Genomic DNA, 19,572 nt, shown 5'->3' with positions numbered 1-19,572 from the left:
GCTGCATCACGGCAGGGATGCACAATAGTTATATACATCACTTACTCTTTATCTGCTACGAGACATTTGGACAGATTGTTGCCTGTAATTATCTTCCTAGGAAAAAAGGAGTCCATACAGTGCTTAAAATCATCTGCTTTCGATTTTAACTCTTGAAATGACATTTCTTTTCCTGCAAAACCTTCTAGAGAAATGATAAATAAAACCAGAAAATTTTACAGTTTAAACATACTTCTAGTGCTTCACTGTTTCTATTTTTATGTTGTAGGACCTAATCTAGAGGGTGTAGTAGCACAGTGGTGAATCAGGTGGCTTCTCAGCACACTTTCAAAATCTGTGATTCACTTGGACTCACTTGTCTGAGAATTCAGATTATAGTCCAAAGCCGTAATGGTCTTATTCATGCAGAAAAAGCAGCAGCCAATGTATTCATTATTTCTTCCCTGATTCTCCACATATTGTATTGAAGCTAGAAACATTGCAAATATAAATGGTTGTGTTGTATTTCAGTTTTCATTAAAAGAAGGGAACACTAATAAAAACTGTAAGATTCATAAGTGGATTACAGCCAAGAAATCTGAAGAATGCTGTGGTCACTTTTTAAGCCTTCTTTATTCTGTTCCTTTATGCACCATCACACTGAGCTTTGGCAGGATGCTCCCTGTGGAGACAGGTTATATTCACTCTGCAGCCTTCTTTATCTTTGCCAAGGGCTGGTGGTGATGGGGTTTCAAACATCCTTTCCAGTGATGGAATTTCATACACCCCTTTTTCTTTGCTTTTACTCCTTTCTGAAAAAATAACTTTGTCTGGGTAACATGGTAACATTAGCACTGCATGCAGTGCAGTGTGTTGAACTAATTGCCAATTAAATAATAGGGAAGGTCAGGATCTAGCGGAGAATCGTCGTGCACAGTTCATTAACTGCATTTCACAGAACTGAAAGCATGCCACGTGATTTTTAAAAACAGGTTTAAGGAATAAACAGTTTCTTCCTTAATGCTGTATAGCTGCAATGCAGAACAGAATGGAAAGATAGGCAGACAAGCAGTTCCCAGCATTTTCAGTTCCTCCCCCTCCCTGAGGTACATATCTGTACAATTCAGACATTTCTGTGGATTAGTTTATCATCTCCATGAAGTGAATGGCTTTAAAAAGACATGGGGAGTCTTAGAGATAATCAGTATCTTAGTGCTATGTGTAAATATTCTTCTCTGACATTCAACTACAGTAAAATAGGAAATATTTAGTAAGATTGAGGAAAGCACTGCAGAGACCATTCAGGCAGATTTTAAAATATTAAATAAATATTAGTGGCTTCATAGAAGAATCACGAGAATAATGGCAGTATTTGAAAGCATACCTTATTGTAAGGGGTGAATACCATAGAGAACTCACAAGGACTCAACTAATACCTACAAGCAATGGTAAAGTACTATAGGAGGAAACTTTTGGTTAGTAAATAAAGGTACAAAAAGGCTGGTTCTTGATGCCACTGCTTCCTGGCACTAGACAGAGGCAGACAAGAAATGGAATGGATGTACATGTGTTTATATGAATGGGCTTGAAATTAGGCAAAAATGGCCAAAATGAGTTTATATTGAATATGATCACACTGCACTTACAGGATGGCCAGGGTATCAGACCCAGCCAGCGTGGGTGTAGGAATGGTAGGTTGTGTTTGACCAACCTGATCTCCTTTTATGACCAGCTGACCTGCCTGGATGCAGGAAAGGCTGTGGATGTTGTGTGCCTGGACTTCAGCAAGGCCTTTGACACTGTCTCCCATAGCACACTCCTGAAAAAGCTGGCAGCCCATGGCTTGGACAGGAGCTCTCTGTGCTGGGTTCAGAACTGGCTGGATGGCTGTGGTGAATGGTGCTGCATCCAGCTGGTGGCCTGTCACCAGGGTGTCCCTCAGGGGTCTGTGCTGGGGCCAGTTCTGTTCAATATCTTTACTGATGACATGGATGAGGGGATTGAATCTTTCATTAGTAAATTCTAAGACAACTCTAAGCTAGGATCATGTGTTGATCTGTTGGAAAGTAGGATGGCTCTGCAGAGAGACCTGGAATGGTTGGATGGATGGGCACAGTCCAGTAAGATGCAGTTTAATCAGGCCAAGTGCCCAGTCCTGCATTTTGGCCACAGTAACCCTCTGCAATGCTCTGGGCTGGGGATGGTGTGGCTGGACAGTGCCCAGGCAGAAAGGGACCTGGGGGTGCTGGTGACAGCCGGCTGGACATGAGCCAGCAGTGTGCCCTGGTGGCCATACAGGCCAGTGGCATCCTGGCCTGTGTCAGGAACAGTGTGGCCAGCAGGAGCAGGGAGGTCATCCTCCCCCTGTAGTGGCACTGGTGAGGCCTCACCGTGAGTGCCGTGTCCAGTTCTGGCCCCTCAGTTTGGGAAGGACCTTGAGAGCTTGAGCGCGTCCAGAGGAGGCAGCGAGGCTGGAGAGGGGCTGGGAACACAAACCCTGTGAGGAGCGACTGAGGGAGCTGGGGGTGTTTAGCCTGGAGAAAAGGAGACTCAGGGTGACTTTATCACTCTACAATTCCCTGAAAGGTGGCTGTGGTCAGATGGGGGTTGGTCTCCTTCTCCAAGCAGCAGCTGACAGAACCAGAAGACACAGACTTAAGCTGCACCAAGGGAAATACAGGTTGGATATTAGGAAAAAGGTTTTTATACGTAATGTGATAAAGTTTAGAGTGATAAAGTTCTGTAATGGTCTGCCCTGGGAGGTGATGGAGACACCATCCCTGAATGTGTTTAAAAACAGACTGGATGTGGCACTAAGTGCCATGGTTTAGTTCAGGTGTTAGGGCATGGGTTGGATTTGGTGATCTTGAAGGTCTCTTCCAGCCTCGTGATTCTGTGAAAAACAAAAAATGAGACATAAGAAGTGAATTATGTTTGGGGAAAGAGTGGGAGTGTAGATGTTAGAGTGAGTAGCATCTCATCTTGAGGAATGTGAAGTGTCAGTGTTAAATTAATTGGTGAGAATGAGTAACATTCTTAGGGAAAAAGAAAAGGGGGGGGGAAGGAGAGAGCACCTAAGAATATTTGAAAAATTTTATTTTTTATAATAGACCTAGAAGTCACTCTTGAAAATATTTGCCTGTAGCATTTGAAGTATCAAGTTTAAATTTTTTCAATACTCATTGACATTAATTTAAAATGTACTGCAAAGCTCGTTTTAAGAGAAGAGCAGTGAGATCTATGCATGGAGGTCTGTTTCTTTATCTTGCTGCTGATGAAATGATGAGTGTGCTCGTATTAAGGATTTTTTTCTTGCAGGTATTTTATTTCTATGGAAATGGAACATCTTTCACCATAATTCATAACCCAATATCATCTCCAGACCTTTTGTAATTGATGTAGCTATTATCAAGAAGTTTTTCTTTTACAATAATTCCTTTCTATATTTTTGATCTCTTGATCACAGCTTTGTTTGTAGCTTCCACAGCTGTTTGTATCATTCAGGAAAGTAGTAGGTTGGAGTATTTTTAATAGTTTGGAGCAATAAAAGTTGCTGTTCACAAAAAAATAATCTACTTTGAACTTCACTGGAGCATGGCACTTTGTTTCTGGAATCGCAGTGTCCTTTGCAGAAAACACTAAAAGGAGGTGCTATAAAATGGTGTTAAGAACAGGGAACAAGGCTTGTCAGTCTGAAAGGATCCCACTCTAGGGAAACACCATGCCAGAACATCATCACCTGCCTTCTGTCTGCAGCTGGAGGTCTTGAAAGGCAGTGAGAGCTGCGGGGCAGGTCGGCTGCCTCAGTGCTGGTACTTTCTGCCTTGCAAAAGAATGTTCAGTAGGCACTGAAGACTCCAAGAGCTGGGAATGTCACTGTATGCCCTGCTAAAATTTTACCATACATCCCATCTAAATAATTTCAGAATCAAATTCCAGATTTATGGTTTTATTATGTCTTTCTCCAGAAGACAGCAGTACCTTTTTGTGTCCTGTGTTTTCAAGCCATACTTATGTCCTGTAACCAGGATATTCATCAGTCATCTCCTTGATATGCCAAACAGGTTGAACAAGCAAAGTTCTTGCCATAAGGCATTTTCTCCACTCCTTTTGTATATATGTGTATATTTTACCTCTCTCCGTGCTCTTTTTTGTCTCTTTAAATAAATATCACTCAGCATCACAATTATTCATAGTGTTCACATATGAGTCATGCTCTTTCCAAGCAAATTTGCTTATTTCTAACAAGCAAATTCACATGATAATTGTACTTGTTAGTCATTTAATCCCTAAGGGTCACACAGTTCTTTCAGCCTCAGCATTGTCCTGGAAACCCCAGCAAAATTGCTTGTCCTCTGAATCCCTTAGAGGTTTTTCAGAGTTGCTGCTGTCCAGAGAGCACCCATTCTCGTTTATAACTTCCATAATTTATTCCTTTTTGCGGTGAATGCCTTGGTTTTCTAAGCATGGAAGAACACTGTGGCTGCTTTGTACTTACTGTTAATTGTGATTTTTTTAAAAAAACAGACTTTTTTTCATTTGCAGTTATACCAGGAGTGAATTTACAGTTAATTGAAAGTGACAGGTATTACCAAGCTGAACAGGTCAAAAACCTTCTCTTGTAATTTCTTTTTCCATGTCCTTCCTTTGGCACTGTTACATGGGAAAGGTCCAAGCCTTCAAGGTTTTGCTTGTATCTTGCGGTTGTGTGCCTTCCTGGCAGCACGAACAACAATACAGTTGTGAAAGGGAAGACATCAGAAAGGAAATTTTCTGTGTCAAAGTGACCCTGAAACATGGCCTCAAAGAGATAGACTTTAAAGTGGCTTGAATTCAAGGAAACTTTTACAATGCCTGCTGTAAAAGCTGTTCCCAAAGGCTGTCAGACTTCTTCCACCTGAGTGTTATTGTAATATCTAACCTGTGTCTGTTGGGAATGAGGAAAAGAAGGGGATTTTACACCACATAAGAAATGAAAACTTAAATATGCAAAATCAATAACAAAAAGTTGGCGATTGAAACACAAAAAATAACTGTTTAGAACCATCTTCAAGGTACATATTCAATTTTGAATACAAATTTATTCAAAATTTCTTCAAAATATTTGCAGATTTAGTCAAATTCATTACCTTGTTTCACAGCAGCAGATGATCACTTTCAGATAACCGTCCTCAGAATTTATTTTAATTTATGATTTGCATTTTATTTTAGCTAAATGTTTTCAATAAAATTTATGAGACACTGGATGAGTCACTTTTGTTGGTTTTCTCAGCTTTTACAGAGACAGAGAACTGAGAGGCATTTTAAAAGATGTTATTCCATTATCAGTCTCGATGAATGCTGAGGCACAAGAGATGTAAAACTCAGTGCCATTCCATCAGAAGGCAATCTATTTCCTGGTTACAATACCTTATAAATGTTTTTCAGCCTGTTAGCTTTTGCCACACAGTGCTGCTATTCCTTCTAACACCAATCACCTGTATTTTTTCCCCATGTGGTCCTGCTGCAATGCATCTTTCACAGTTCTGATTCTCTAAAATATCTGGTCTTTTTTTAAGGCTCAATTTTGAAACTTGTTGAAACTTGCTTCTAGCTCAATCTCTCTCTCAACAATGTCATCTCTATTCCATGGCCTTCCTAAGTCAGCACACCTTATCTCAGGTTTGCATATAGATGTACAAGACTGTGTGAGATTTCTGTCAGGTTTTGAGGATTCTTTACAAATCCATTTCTTGCATAATTTATTTTAAAACATAATGGAGTCCAAGAGCTCTTGATACCAGTCACTTAGGACTATCATCTGACCATTTCTCTCTGTATTTGATTTAAATGTATTTGGTGTTCATTGTAGGTTCACACTCTTTGCAAGATAAGTCCAAATTGCCAACCAAAACCATTAAAAAAATACTAATGATGTGTTAGAAGAAATGATCTTTAGATATGCCATGAAGCATAAAATAGTGGTATTAACAAAAGCACTTAATGAAAATATCTGACACATTATATGTTATAGGCACAGCACTATAATATTTTGTGAATATATATAAATACTGGTGACTATTTTCTTAAAACTGTATACTGGAAAACAAACATGAAGACAGGAAGGTTGATGATAAGCAAAGGAATTAAATTCTCTTTACTTTTTTCCTCTTCACATACAATTTACTGAATATAGCAAGGTGTCTTAAATAATCTCCTCAACTGTAATCTCAGGTATCAAATATAAGAGCAGAGATGAAGAAAATTTCTCTTTTTGTCTGTATCAAAAAAAATCTGGTTTTGACCATGTTATCCTAGTCATAGACAAAGAGGAGTTTGCCCACGTATACCAGGTAAAATCTAGCTTTCATTCAATTCTCATGTACAAGAAAGGGGTATATTAATTTACATTATTTCTCAATTCTTTGGTACATGCTCTCTTAGGGGATATCGTGCCTCCTGGAGTGAAGTTTGCTGCATGTCTTCCAAAGCTCATCTTTTCATGATAATCTGGTAACACTCCATTCCCATAGAACCCTAACCTTCGTCCTGGGGCCGGCTAAACCATCACATTATTTCCTAATTTTGTTCAAATTAGGAAATACTTCCTATTTGTTCTACTGTGCTTCTGCCTAAATCCTTCAGTGCCAGTATGCCATTCTGACAAAGGACTGGGTGCTCCTGTCATTGTCATGTTTCTGCTGAAGAGTCCAAAGAATGATCTGCGAGAGTTTGGACTTGAAATCATGTGTTGGATCACAAATACTGAAATCTTAGCTCTTTAAAATTGCCCTTGAACTTCTGTGTTTGCTTTGAAGGGAAAGACAGATTACAGCATTAAAATAAATTGCCAAAGCAAATAGTAATGTAAGAAGGCATATCTAAGATAATACTGACTTATTGTCAACTTTCAATGCCTTATAAAAGGGTTTTTCTGTTATACCATCAGCACAGAAGCTATCTGTGCTGTGACCTAGAGCTACTCTGTAGCTACTCTCTTATAAGAAGAGAAAGGTAATATATAAAACTGTGATGCAAAATGCCTGGTTAGTTTAATTGTGTGTATTGAATATTTCATAGTCATTTTCTCTACTAGAAGATTTTTTCATATTCTGGAAATTATATTGTGGAAATCGGTAATTTTTTTTTACAAAAAATATAATTTTTTACAAAAAAAATTATACCAAAAGAAGGCAAATACCCCCAAAGAATGTTACAGACTAAACTGTGTACATTTAAAAGGCAATTTATTGTAATATTTTGAGAAATGGAAATACTAAATGGCTACATTTGTGTTACTATAATGATTCATTTGACAGATGCATTAGCAGACCACAGAATGTGATATACAGAAGTTCTGGATCTCTAAAAATAGCATCATCCTTCACATAGCCTTTTAAAATATTCTTACACATGCTAAACTGTATTCTCATATGTCCGTCAGTATGAAAGCACAGAGATTCCAAAGAAGGTAATGATGCTATTTAATTTCTGGTATTGGTTACTGTGAGTAATACTTCGTCTGTTCTGTTGTCATTTCAGCTGTACATCTGGAGGTAATTTTATCAAATTTTTTTTTAGAAATAAATTGAACATGAAAAGTACTTTACATGCCTCTCCATTTAAATTAGATCAATTAAGAAAAGTTGAGCACTTTGGGGAAAAGGTCAAGGAAGACAAAGGCAGGCATGATAGAAAGTATGTGTGAAAGTTAATGGATTAAAGCATAATTTGTAGATCCACTAGCATATCACCAGAGATATTAGAATATATGCTGATTACTTTGCTTTTGCTGGGTAGAACGGTGTCTGCAGGTGATTGTATGCTCTTCTTTTTCTTAGGTAATGGGTTTCTTGCCCTTCAGTTGTAGTACCAGACAATGAAAAATCAGAACATTAGTATTGTATGAGTACTTAGCAGTTTGAATGGTCAGCCTTGCTTGTTGAACAGTTTTGGTCATATATAACCCCCAGATAAACCTAAATTATTGGAAAAATTTAATGATGATGATGATAGTAATAATAATAATATTAATAATAATAATTCTTTTATCCAGAAGTTGGAAATCAGGAATTAGGAAGTATTGTTCTTTGGCCAAAGATGAAAACATTAGGTCATAACAGGGAAAATGAATAAAATTACTGTGCCTATTCACTGTGTAAGTTTTAAGCAAAGACATGGTATGTTTGAGCTCTCTTCAGTGCTGAAAAACAGGAGTAGTGAGCACAGAACCCTAGCACTACTACATACTTTCTCATACTTTCAAGTCAGAGTTATTATTCAAAAATGGTACGATTCCTAATTTGAAAGGATTATCTTTTTCAGGTATCATTTACTTCAGTTTTCATCATACCTGTTTTGTGAGAAGCTCCTAAACAGGGAAAGCCCCGTGTTGGAGGCCATGTCAGAAATGCAGTAAATGCAGGTTAGCTGTGCAGCACCTGTAGGCAGTCGTTTAACTCTGTCTGTGGGGACTCAATTCCTTTGCCTGGAAAAACATGGAGTTGTTGCAAGATGTGACAGCACCTCTCAAACCTCTGACACATTCTGTTGTCTCCTGCTGCTGCCACCACAGGGACCTGGACTCTGGTCCCATCCCAGTGGTGTGCGCCTGTGTGTCTGTCCACACACGTGCATACAGAATGGGGACCCGTCACCCAGAAGAGTCGCAACCAGACCCTTTGCCTGCCCATTTTCCTGTCTGTTCTCTTCCTTGATCCACCTTGATTTAATCTAAGTGCAGTCATGAGATCAAGATTCTTAGTAGCTTTGGGAAAATATGATTTCTTATGTCAGATGTAGTGACTTTGGCACAGGGGTTTCCAAAGGCTGTTCTGATGCTGTATGTCCACATGTCCCTCCTTGCTGACTAAGTGTTAGGAGAGATTTCTGTATGTGCTGTGTGCCTCAAAGGTTCTGCTGGCATTGATAGGTAACTCATGTATTAAAAGTATCAACTGATAATTAAGAGCCAAGAAACTCAGCTTTCAAAATAATTATTCTTTTTTTTCTCCCCAAAAATCTGGAGACTACAGAAACAATGCTTTAGTTGTAGGTCATGAGACCAATAGAATGAAATAATTCCTTGTCTGCTAAGATATCCAGAGCAGAGCTAAGCCTACTTCATGATTATGTATCCCTGAAAAGTAGTCTCTAAAACACAGAGAAACTTTGAAATGGTGATGATGGCTCAAACCTATAAAAAACACCAATGAATCTCACCAACATCTGTTCTGAAATGTGTAAGCTTAAAACCAAAAGGCACAAATAATGTATTGTTCCAAAATCCACCAGCAAGTTCTAGTAAACATTGAGTTGATTTTTCTTTTTTCTCCTTTTTGCAGCTGCTAGTCTGATTCAAACTGTTTATTCATAGGATGAAAGAGATGTTTTTAAGTATTCTCAACAGTTCCAAGTGATTGATGTAAATTTTAAAAATGCTACTCTGATTTCAAGAGAGTTGCTAGGAAACATGCATTTTGAAGATGAAATCTCCCGCTGAGCTTGTCCTTGGCTGTATAATAAGTAGTATGTTATAGAGTATCCTGAGTTGCAGATTATATGGATAAACTGTTAAATTTTTATGTATATAAATACATCTGCTGTGAACTTATTGAATATACACGATTCATTACAGTATCTCTATTTACTGATGAATAACAAGGTATTACTAAGTTCAAGAAAATGTGAAAATCAAATGAAAATGCCAAGAACATGATAAAGATTTTTATAGTTTTCATTTCATTTTTCTGAAACATAAAATTATTTTTTTTCTTAGAAATGGATCTCTTTAAGATTTAATTTCCCTATAATGTTCTGATTAGTATTTTTTCTTTTATAAACTAACAAAATTTAAAGCTCAAAATAAAGAACATAAATTGTACACTTAATTTTTCTTAAGAAGTTAATGTGTTTTGTCCCTTAAAAGGTATTGACCAAAGTAACCTAAAAATCTCTATTCTCATGAAGGAATACCCAGTTTTAGTAATGGATATTTATTTGTATTAGTAGCTAATGTTTTTTCATGCTGATTTTAGATACTTGAGTATGTTTGGTAACCTTGGAGTCAAATTTAAACTGCTTGGTCTTTAAGACACAAGTGGAAGCTTGTGTAAGTGTACATATGGGAACAGAGTAGTGTGCTGTTCTGCAGGATGCTCAGGACTTGGAAGGAGGTTTATTGATTTTTGTTGCTGAAATATTTTACCAGGCAGTCTTTAGGCAGCAAGCTTTGAAAAAAAGTGAGTAATGCCTGTGAGTTATGATAGTAGTAAGTGATCCTTTTCTTTTTTATTACCTTAGAAGAAAGAGCAACAAGTTGCTGATAGAGCAAATAGTGTGGACAGGAACTGTCTGTCTGATGCTGTGTTGCTGATGTGATAATTAAAGACTGTGTGTAAGTACCACTAAGGAAGACTTCATAATCTGAAAGTATTTCAAACTATGTTTTTGCACCTGCTAAAGAAAAGTAACTAAACTATATTAATGATTAATAGTAAAGATGAGTTGTTTAGCTTACCACAAATTAGAAGATGCTTAATGTTCCTGAAAATGTATGTTTGTAATAGTATTACCAGATGACCACTTGTTACAGAGGTGTTGGTTAGCTGAGCTGTGACCACTCTAAGGCCCTTGTAGGGAAGAAAATTAATGTTGATTCATAATGAATCAGTGGATGCAAGTAAGAAAAAAGAGACATATTATTAGTTGTGTAAAATATGCGGACAAAATAACAAAAAGACAAAACAGAGAGAAACAATGAAAATGGGAAGGATGATGCAGCCTGTGTTGGTGCTTTCTTCCTCAAGTGCAGGCACCTGCATTTACCTTCCTTGAATTTCAGACAACTCTTCTCTGTCTATCTCTGCAACCTGCTGAGGCCCTTCTGAAGGGCTCACAGCACGCTGGGCTATCAGCCCTCCTGTCAGGTTTGTATTGTTGTGATTTTACTGAGGTTGCATTTTCATCCAAGTCAGTGATGAATACATTAAACCATACTGTGCACAGTATTAGTGACAGGACTCCAGCTAAACCCTCTGCTGCTTATGATACTATGGGATCTGATGTTCAGCCAGTTCTCAGTTCTGCTCACTGTCCACTGATCCAGCCTGCATTTCTGGAGTTTTCCTATGAGGATGGTGCAAGACAGTGTTCAAAACCTTGCTGAAGTTGAGCTAGAAAACACCCGCTGCTCTGTCCTCATTTTTCCATGTAGTTGTTTTGTTGTAGAAGGTAATGAGGTTGTAGATGGTAACGAGGTGATGTTGTAGAAGGTAATGAGGTTGGTCAAGCATGATTTTCCTTTGAGGAATGTTCCTTGCCTACTCCTGATTGCTTTCTTGTCATCTCTGTGGGTAGAGATGGCCTCCAGAATGGGGCACTACATCAGCTTTCTGAGGATTGAGGTGAGGCTGACTTTTTTGAAGACCAGAGTGGCCTTTGCTTTCTTCCAGTACTCAGGGACCTTTTCTGATCACCACAGCCTTTCAAAGATAATTCCAAGCAGCCTTGTCAAGATGTCCATCAGCATTTTTTGAGCATCCTCATGTAACCAGTTCCCACTCCATTTAGCAATGGACCCACATTATATCCTTTGTTTTCCTTTTGTTTTTGGTTCATTTGAAGAATCCCTTCTTGTCTTCCTTGTGATCTTTGTCCAGATTAAATTCCAGATGGTGTTAAATTCCAGATCACCTCCAAGATACTGTTTTTTTCTATTTCCAAGTCAATATTTATTAATCAAAATCCCAGAGCTGGTTATCCAGTAGTGATAGAATCACTTGCTAATTTAGCCTGTTAAAATATATTAATAAACTTATTCTGTGTTTGTTTTAATTTTTTTTTTAATTATTGGGTACTTGGCACCAGTAAGCAGTTAAAAAGCATGGAGTTATTGGAGGGGAAGAATTAGCCTGTATGTTGCGCCAACTTTGTGCTTTTTTGTTATGTCATTGCATATTGTCCTTGAAATTGTAAATTCTGTTCAAGAAGAGTATCTTACTTATGGGCTATCAAATTGATGTGCTTTTAGCTGGATTTCATTCATGTGAAAGGGAGAGTGTAGCTATATTCTTTATATAGGATGAAGTGGAAAATATTAGAAGCACAACTGTTGATAATGGACTGTTTGGGCCAGTGGGCAGTATTGTGAGTGGTGGATTTGAGATTCTGTTTTCACTTGAACAATTCTGTCAAAACCAAAGATTATAGTTATCAAAGTCATAAGGAAGTGAAGTATTTCTACAAGTCTTTATTGAAGGGAACTAAAGTCACTTTTGGACTCCTAAGTGACAGCCAGCTAACACACAAAATCTCTTGCAGATGCAGCAGTGCTGTAAGAGGGCTGGTTTGGAACTTTGCTTACAGCAATCCCAGACCACTGGAACGAGACAAATCTGTGCAGTGGCAAGGAACTTGACTGTCATCACTTTTACAGTAATAGAGAAAGCTATAAATGCTAGTGGCTAAAGCATTGGCTTCAGAAGTAAATTGGATTATGCGTGGGTGATGGTTGAGAAGCCAGACTTGTGAAGAAGATTCAGTCCCCTTTTTAATGGCACATTTTTAACCTGATTGTCAGAACTGGTTCATTGATCACAAAATTAATTTGCAAGGGTCAAAATAGCAGAAAAGGACAAAAAGTGATACAATAAATAATATGCAATGTACATAATTTTTTTTAAATTAAACCATTATGTGGTATTTCTACATACTGAGCAACTAACAAGATTTGTGAGGAGTTACTTATCATAGAAGAAAATGGTAACTCTTTTAAGAAAATAAAGACGAGGAGCAATTACATGCTTACAAAAATCACTGAAAGAGTCTGGAGTAAAAACAAATACAAAACACTGATTAGGCTGAAGTATTGTGTGACTCCTAAAAGACTTTGATTATAACTTGCCACTGTGTTAATTTGCGAGTGAATTATTGCAATTATATATATTCATTTTTTGAAAAAGGGTAGGGAGCCACATATTTCTTCTAGATTGTTGTATCTATTTACAGTCTAATCTGGACAGAATCTCTACCAATTCTGAAACTTGAATGTCTGTAATTATCATAATATACCAGGAAATGAGGATCATAACAAGCATCTTGATTTACCTCTTCTAGCTATGTGTACCATGCCAGAGTTCCTAAACACTTTGTTCTGCCCCCTCTCTTCCCCTTCAGCACTTGGGGTTCCTGTCTGGAGCCTGGAGTGGGTGTCTGGGGCTGACAATCATGCTGCCCCCACACTGAAAGCCTTGGCAGGCAGGGTTCAGGAAAGCTCTTCCATGGTAAAGGTTGACATTTACTGACAGAGGCAACTGACAATTCTCATACATCTTTATCTACCTATATCTCCTTCACTTTCCCTCTCTGCCTTCTTTTCTACCAGCCCTTTTGGGTTGGTTTATTGCTTCCATCTTCTCACAGATCCTAAATGTCCCACATGGCATTCCTTCCCTCTGTAGTGATGAGATCTTGGTCTCTTCTTCACCTCTTCAACATCCCCTACTGTTGCTCTGCTGTCCCTTGTCTATCCCTGTCCCTTCTTGATTTCAAATCTGGTAGATTAGGTACTTTGTTTGAGCTGCCTTGGATCTTGAAAATCTTTATTCAACTGACTTCAATTACTTACTGTTTGTAATTTCTTTTTGAGTCTACCCTGTAAATGCTTTATTTCTTTGCAAAACAATGATGTCATCTGCATGTTTGGATTTATCAGGGAAGTGATGGAAAACACTGTCTGCTTCTATAGCTGTAAAATAGGTGTCTTTTTTCCTTAAACAAATGCCAAAGTGCACTGAAGATCTCAAAGTCACACATGGCAGAAAATGTAGATATTTTCCTAAAGTGCATTTTGAGAGATTAAAGAATCCTTACAATTGGATACTGTAGACAGACATGTTTTCCCTTGTGTCCTGGGAACGCCTCTCATCCTAATGAAGCATCATGAGACACTCCAGGCCTCCAGAAGCGCTCTGACAGGTCCCTGCATTCAAAATTCAACGTGCTTCTCATTCAGCAGCCAATGCCCCAGTTTTTTCTACCTCCTTTGGGGATTGCACTCCAGACAGCTCACCAGAACTTGTATTTTTGAATCTAGCAAAGGTGCTGTAGTGGTGACTGGGACTGGTTCTTCTGGCAAACTGAACAGTGAAAAGAGACTTGAGTGTGTTAATGAGCATTATTTAGTAATTAAACATGGCATGGTTGCATTTAAATGCCTGCTTATTTTAATACATATTTTTAAAGTGTCTGACTTGTTTTCTGAAATTGTGATGGTTTGTTTGGAAGAAGGATAGTGTACTGTGCAGACTGAAGGATGTATGTCTAGATGTGTAGACACACTGTGCTTTTTCAGAGGAGAAAAGTTACTCAGCTGTTCATTTGTTCAGGAATGATTTTTAATTAGGCAGCAATACCCCTCTCACTCTGCAGAGAATAAAGGTTGGGAGCTGTAGAGCAAGAGTAGATTGTGCTGCCTGAGCAGTGCAGCTCACAGTGCTGCCTCTGGCACCAGTGCTGCTCCCTCAGCTGCACAGGGAGGGCTCCTTGGGCAGCTGGGTGGTGGCACTGCACAGCTCTGCCACCTGCCACACACACAGCAGTAACCTGCCTGCTGTCTCATCGCATAGCAGCCAGGTCTGCCAAAATTCAGCAGAGCGATGTGAAACAGCTTCTCACCCACAAGCTGAGATGAATCAGGAGGGATGGCTGTGCTATATATACAGAACCCACTCAGCCGAAACAAGTGCGAGTAGGGAAAGGATTTAAATCCTGGCAGGGTGGATATTTTTGTCTCTGAATAAAATGAAGTATTTATAGCGTTTACTGACACAGTTCTTATTTACTGCATTTGAAGCCATTGTTGAAACCATTTTTTTTTTCTGAGCCAGCAAAAATGGATTTTTGGGGAACTAGAGGATATTGTATCTTTCCAAAATCAAACCTAAATTCTGCTGAAGAGAGGGAGGAGGGATCTTCCCTCTCTGACTATAATGTCAGAGAACACAGTGCTCTTAACAGTCTCCTCTATCAGTACACTTGAACACAGTTATTATCATCATGAGCTGCTGTGTAATTACCGTTGTTCCCTAAAGAGTTCCCGTTTCTTTGCTATTTAATTATGTGCATTATTTCAGCATAACTATGCACTTTACTCTTGTCATTTGGAAACAAATGTTTCAGGCAAGGCAGTGTCATATCACAAGGATGTCATAGTCTGGGCGTGGCTGCTGGAAAAGCATACAAAGTAATTTCTTGATCAAACCTACCACTGCCTTCTGGATGAATCACACACAGTAATTCATTCATTGGTCAAGGTAGATGCTTGAAATGGTTGTGGATGTCCTTTGTGTGACAGAATCTAAAGAAACTTTAGTGCCAACAGAAGTGGGAAGGTAAAGATGTTTAGTAAATCTTTCTCCTTGGATCCAGCTATAGTAAGCATATGTGTTTGTTGCCAATCTAAGAGCCTTTTTCTAGGGAATATTTCTAAATAAATCTCAGTTCTGGGGAATCACTGTTTAACTCTTGTCTGTCTTTTGCTGAGCACAGTTGTCATGTAACAGCCATAACTGTAGGGTCATACAGCTTTTAACTTTTTATTAAGGATTTACTCTGCTTCAAAAAGGGGCAAATGTGACATGCAACAGCTCCTGTACTTTCTGAGCCAGAATATTTTCTTGTGATATTTATTGTCGTTTTCCTGCATGATGAGTTTATCAAAACACTCTTGAAACTCTGTTCTAAGGCAGGGTCACTGTTTGAGGCATGTTCAAATGAACATCTTCGCATTATTCTGGGAAATAGGGGAGAAGTAAAAGGCCCCAGAGGCCAAGACACATTCCTAGCCACCTCAGGGGGAGATGTGAGACACATACACTGCAGCAGGCATGTCTGGCAACAGCTCAGATGAGAGGTTCTCTGCAATAAGGGCAGGATTTATCCTGACCGTACTTAGGGAGTCAAGTGTATTTGTATTTGTGCTTTGTAGTTTAAAAATGCTCCTTTCTTGATGCTGGAGGTGGGAAACGGCACAGTTTCAAAACAAGATCTAGAATATCTGAATTTTGGAAATGAACAATTAGGTAAAAATTTTGACGTGGAAAGGGCAAGTATCATGGTAAAAGGTGGATGTCACTGTCAGAGTCATCAGTTCCTGGCATGGGAGGCTGGAAAGCAGAAGCATTGAGATTTCACCTTGCTAAAAATGGCAATGCAACATCAGAATCATGGAATCTTTCACGTTGGAAAAGACCTCTTGACTCCAGCTGCTTACCCCGACCTGCTCAAGTCTACCACTAAACAATGCCCCTCATCTACAAGTCTTCTTATTTTAGCATGCACCATGTTCTGGGATGCATATTGCGGAAGGCTTTTTAAGTATGTATAAGCATATTTTATAATGAAATAGTAACAAAATTAATATACTGAGGGGACTGGATGATATCAGCGTGTGCCTGAGATACAGTATTCTGTCAGTGATAAGCTGGAAGCCTTGCTTCGTGTGAAGTTCTTAATGAGTGCTAGAGCAGAACCAATCAACAAGCAAGAACAAGGTGTGATGGATATAAAGGATGTGTTTATATATTCGTGACAAGAAATCCATCAAAAAAACCTAGAGAATTGCACACTGCAAACATGATGACACATTTCTCTAAAGAAATAGATAATAGTCCCCAGCAAGAAAAAAAAAAGGCAAAATATTCTGATTTGAAGTAGTAACAAATCTTACAAAAGTGTCTGAAAAATTATTTATAAAATCTTAGACTATTCTTAAGAAGCTGCATGCTTTTTTAGCTTGGTTTTAGTATATATACAGGCAGAGTTTCTCCTGTACATATACTAACCTTTGAAAGCAACATAGCAATAATTATTATATTCAGTATTTAAAAGGAAAGTCATGAAAAATATAGCCACTTTTGTGAAGGACAATTAATTGTATATTAAAATTTTAAAATGGTGATATACTAGACAAAATGAATCTGAAAGAGATGTATGGACTTGAGTTTCACTGTAGTCTTTTTTTACAGATTTTGAAGGCAAGAATTGCAATGTAGTGTTTACTGAGATGGAGGATAGAATACAGAAGAGAAGTGTAAAAAAGGATGCTCAGTTTTAACATTTACCGTATTATAGCATCACCAGAACATCTGAGTACTCTGAAACAGAGTGCTCTCTGAATAATAGATATAATTAATTTGATCCAGAAATTCTGATGATGCATTTATTATTGAAAAGATAACTCTTAAGTATTCAGTTTAGTTGCATCATCTGCCATGCCAAATGTGATATGAGATAAAGCCTTATGTCCGAGTTATTGACTCTCTCCTCTTTCTCTGTAACAGACTTTTTTAGTTCTCTGAATGATGGTATTGAAGTGCACAGTTCCTTTTGAGATGATGGCTGAACAGAAGATAACCATTTGGTTTTTCATCTATCATCTTATTACACCCTGTTTTGTCTACTCCCTGGCAGTAGGTAAGACGATCTCCTGTGTTAATTCCTTAAAGTAACTGTTGTTAGTTTTATGTGTTTCAAGGACAATTAGAATGTTTTTATGGATTTAATTTATTAGTGCTGATACAACAAATTACTAAATGTGAACAGTGAAACTGGCAGGAAGCATATTTATTAGAATGGCTGCCATAATAAAAATTATGAAAAAAGACAGATCTGGACTTTAAATTTGGCATTGTCTAATTTGATTTACAGAATGAAATCTTTCTCTAGATTATAAAAAGTATATCAATTTTCTATTGTGTGCAGAAGATCCACCTGTTTAGAATAATGAAAAACAAAATTCTGTATTATTCACACCATCTAAAATTCATAATTTTTCAGAAGCCCAGTGTAGCGGTGGTTTTTCATAATACAGTGGGGTAATTCTGCATATTCTGACTCCAATTTTTTATTAAATTTTTTTTTTTTTCATAAATAGAGATGGGGCCATAAATAAAACATTCTGGAGTCATATTTCTAGCATCTGCATTAAGAGAAATATTTGCAATTGACATTTTAGTTCCATTTTAAGAGATAAAGGGAGGTCTGTGAAAAGGCAAAATTCCAACTGTTCCAAACAACTTTGAGATTTCTAAAGCTTGTTTCAGATTTCCTTGCCAATTTAAATGAATGATGGGTTTTAGTTGCTGGGATGAATTTTTCTTTTAGCATAAACACAGCATGTACAAAATATTCACCAATATTTGAAAAGTGCAAACATTGTGTTCTAATGTTTTGGTTAATTTCAAGGTAGGCTTTAGATCCTTCCCTACTTTGAGGTTCACTGACTTGCTTAATCTGGGATATCATTTCAGGCATTGCCTTAATTTCACTTCCATGAGACCATATTCCTTATTACCGAGTCAAAAAATATGATTTATAGTGTGAGGTAAGCTTATTGCCTTTAAGAAATCAGTCCAGAGCTTGCAGGAATGATTTCTGGTATAGTAGGAACATTACTTTACTCTGTGGTTTTGAATAGTGTTCTTTAGTCCACATCTGAGTTTGATGGAGGATTTACTGATGCCTGATAAAAATCAGTACCTTCACAATATATTTGCTGTGTGTTTCAAGAGATTTTTTCTTTGTAAAGATATGAGGCTTGCTATAGCACCAAAATTAAAACTTTAAACTCACTTTAATTCAATGCTGGGCTTTTTCTCAAAGAATAAAATAATAATAAAGAAAAACTGTGAAGTGCTATCAGTAACGTTACACATGTGATTTTGTTCTGGACCTGTTGAGATCAAACAAAACAATCAGCTACAGTAGCCAAACAAGTGCTGGACACTGCTTGATAAAATGGATGAGTCAATCAAGGAGAGCAAATGTTCAGGTAATTTCTTGACAGGCAGGATCGAATTATTGATGTTATTATGTATTCTGCACATCACATTTGTGCCCATTAGCCAAAAAAACCTTGGCCCCAGAATGTAGCTGCTGGCGAGTTCCTGAGAATGGCATTGGAAGGCCATGAGCTGTGAGGGTAACACCCAAGTGACATTGGAAGAACAGAGGGGGCTGTCATGACACCATGTGCATCGTGAGTACACACTGGCACTGTCGTTGCAAGGCTCGTTTGATCTCTCACTGGGCTGTTGTTCTTGGCACTCTTAGATTGCCACAAACAAGATGGAAGCCATTGGTGTGAAGGATTTTGAATCCAAGGCAGGTTCTAATAATGCTGTTACAGTTCAAACACATTTCCTAACTTATCTCCTGGTATGGAATAAATACTTACTTGCATTTTTAATCAAAAGCCAAAGTTAAGACCTGTGACCGTCTCTAAAGGTATTGCACTGCCCTTCAGTGTGGAAGATTCCTAGTTTTATATAATCAGAGGGTGTTTGTTGCTGCCAGTGTATTGCAGTGTAAGGCTCTCTGCTCCAGGACCTGCTCTACTTCGCATAAATCATTAAATCAATAAATTCACATAAATCATTTAATAACCTTTTGAGTGAAGAGAAAGTCTGCTTCTATCATCTAGAGTTTATGGTACCCATCTAGGTTATGTAAATCTGATGTTGCAGTCTTTGCTCAGCCCCAGCACTTGAATCTTGCTGGAGGGTTTCCTATTTCAAATGGGTTTGAGAGCTGCTGGAAGTCAGGCTTAATTGT

General features: G+C 38.0%; 1 protein-coding gene across 1 annotated transcript in view; it reads left to right on the top strand.

Annotated features, from left to right (window-relative positions):
• The window catches only part of CNTN1 (contactin 1), a 205,777-nt gene that overhangs the window by 117,132 nt on the left and 69,073 nt on the right, over nucleotides 1-19,572 (top strand). The window contains exon 3 of the mRNA XM_058806137.1: nucleotides 17,301-17,433. Coding sequence (XP_058662120.1) covers nucleotides 17,319-17,433 — 115 coding nt within the window. The 5' untranslated portion in view covers nucleotides 17,301-17,318. The remainder of the gene's footprint in view (nucleotides 1-17,300; nucleotides 17,434-19,572) is intronic.

The sequence above is a fragment of the Ammospiza caudacuta genome, chromosome 5 (genome assembly GCF_027887145.1).
Source record: "Ammospiza caudacuta isolate bAmmCau1 chromosome 5, bAmmCau1.pri, whole genome shotgun sequence".
Lineage (NCBI taxonomy): Eukaryota > Metazoa > Chordata > Aves > Passeriformes > Passerellidae > Ammospiza > Ammospiza caudacuta.
This window is presented reverse-complemented; position numbering and strand designations above follow the sequence as displayed.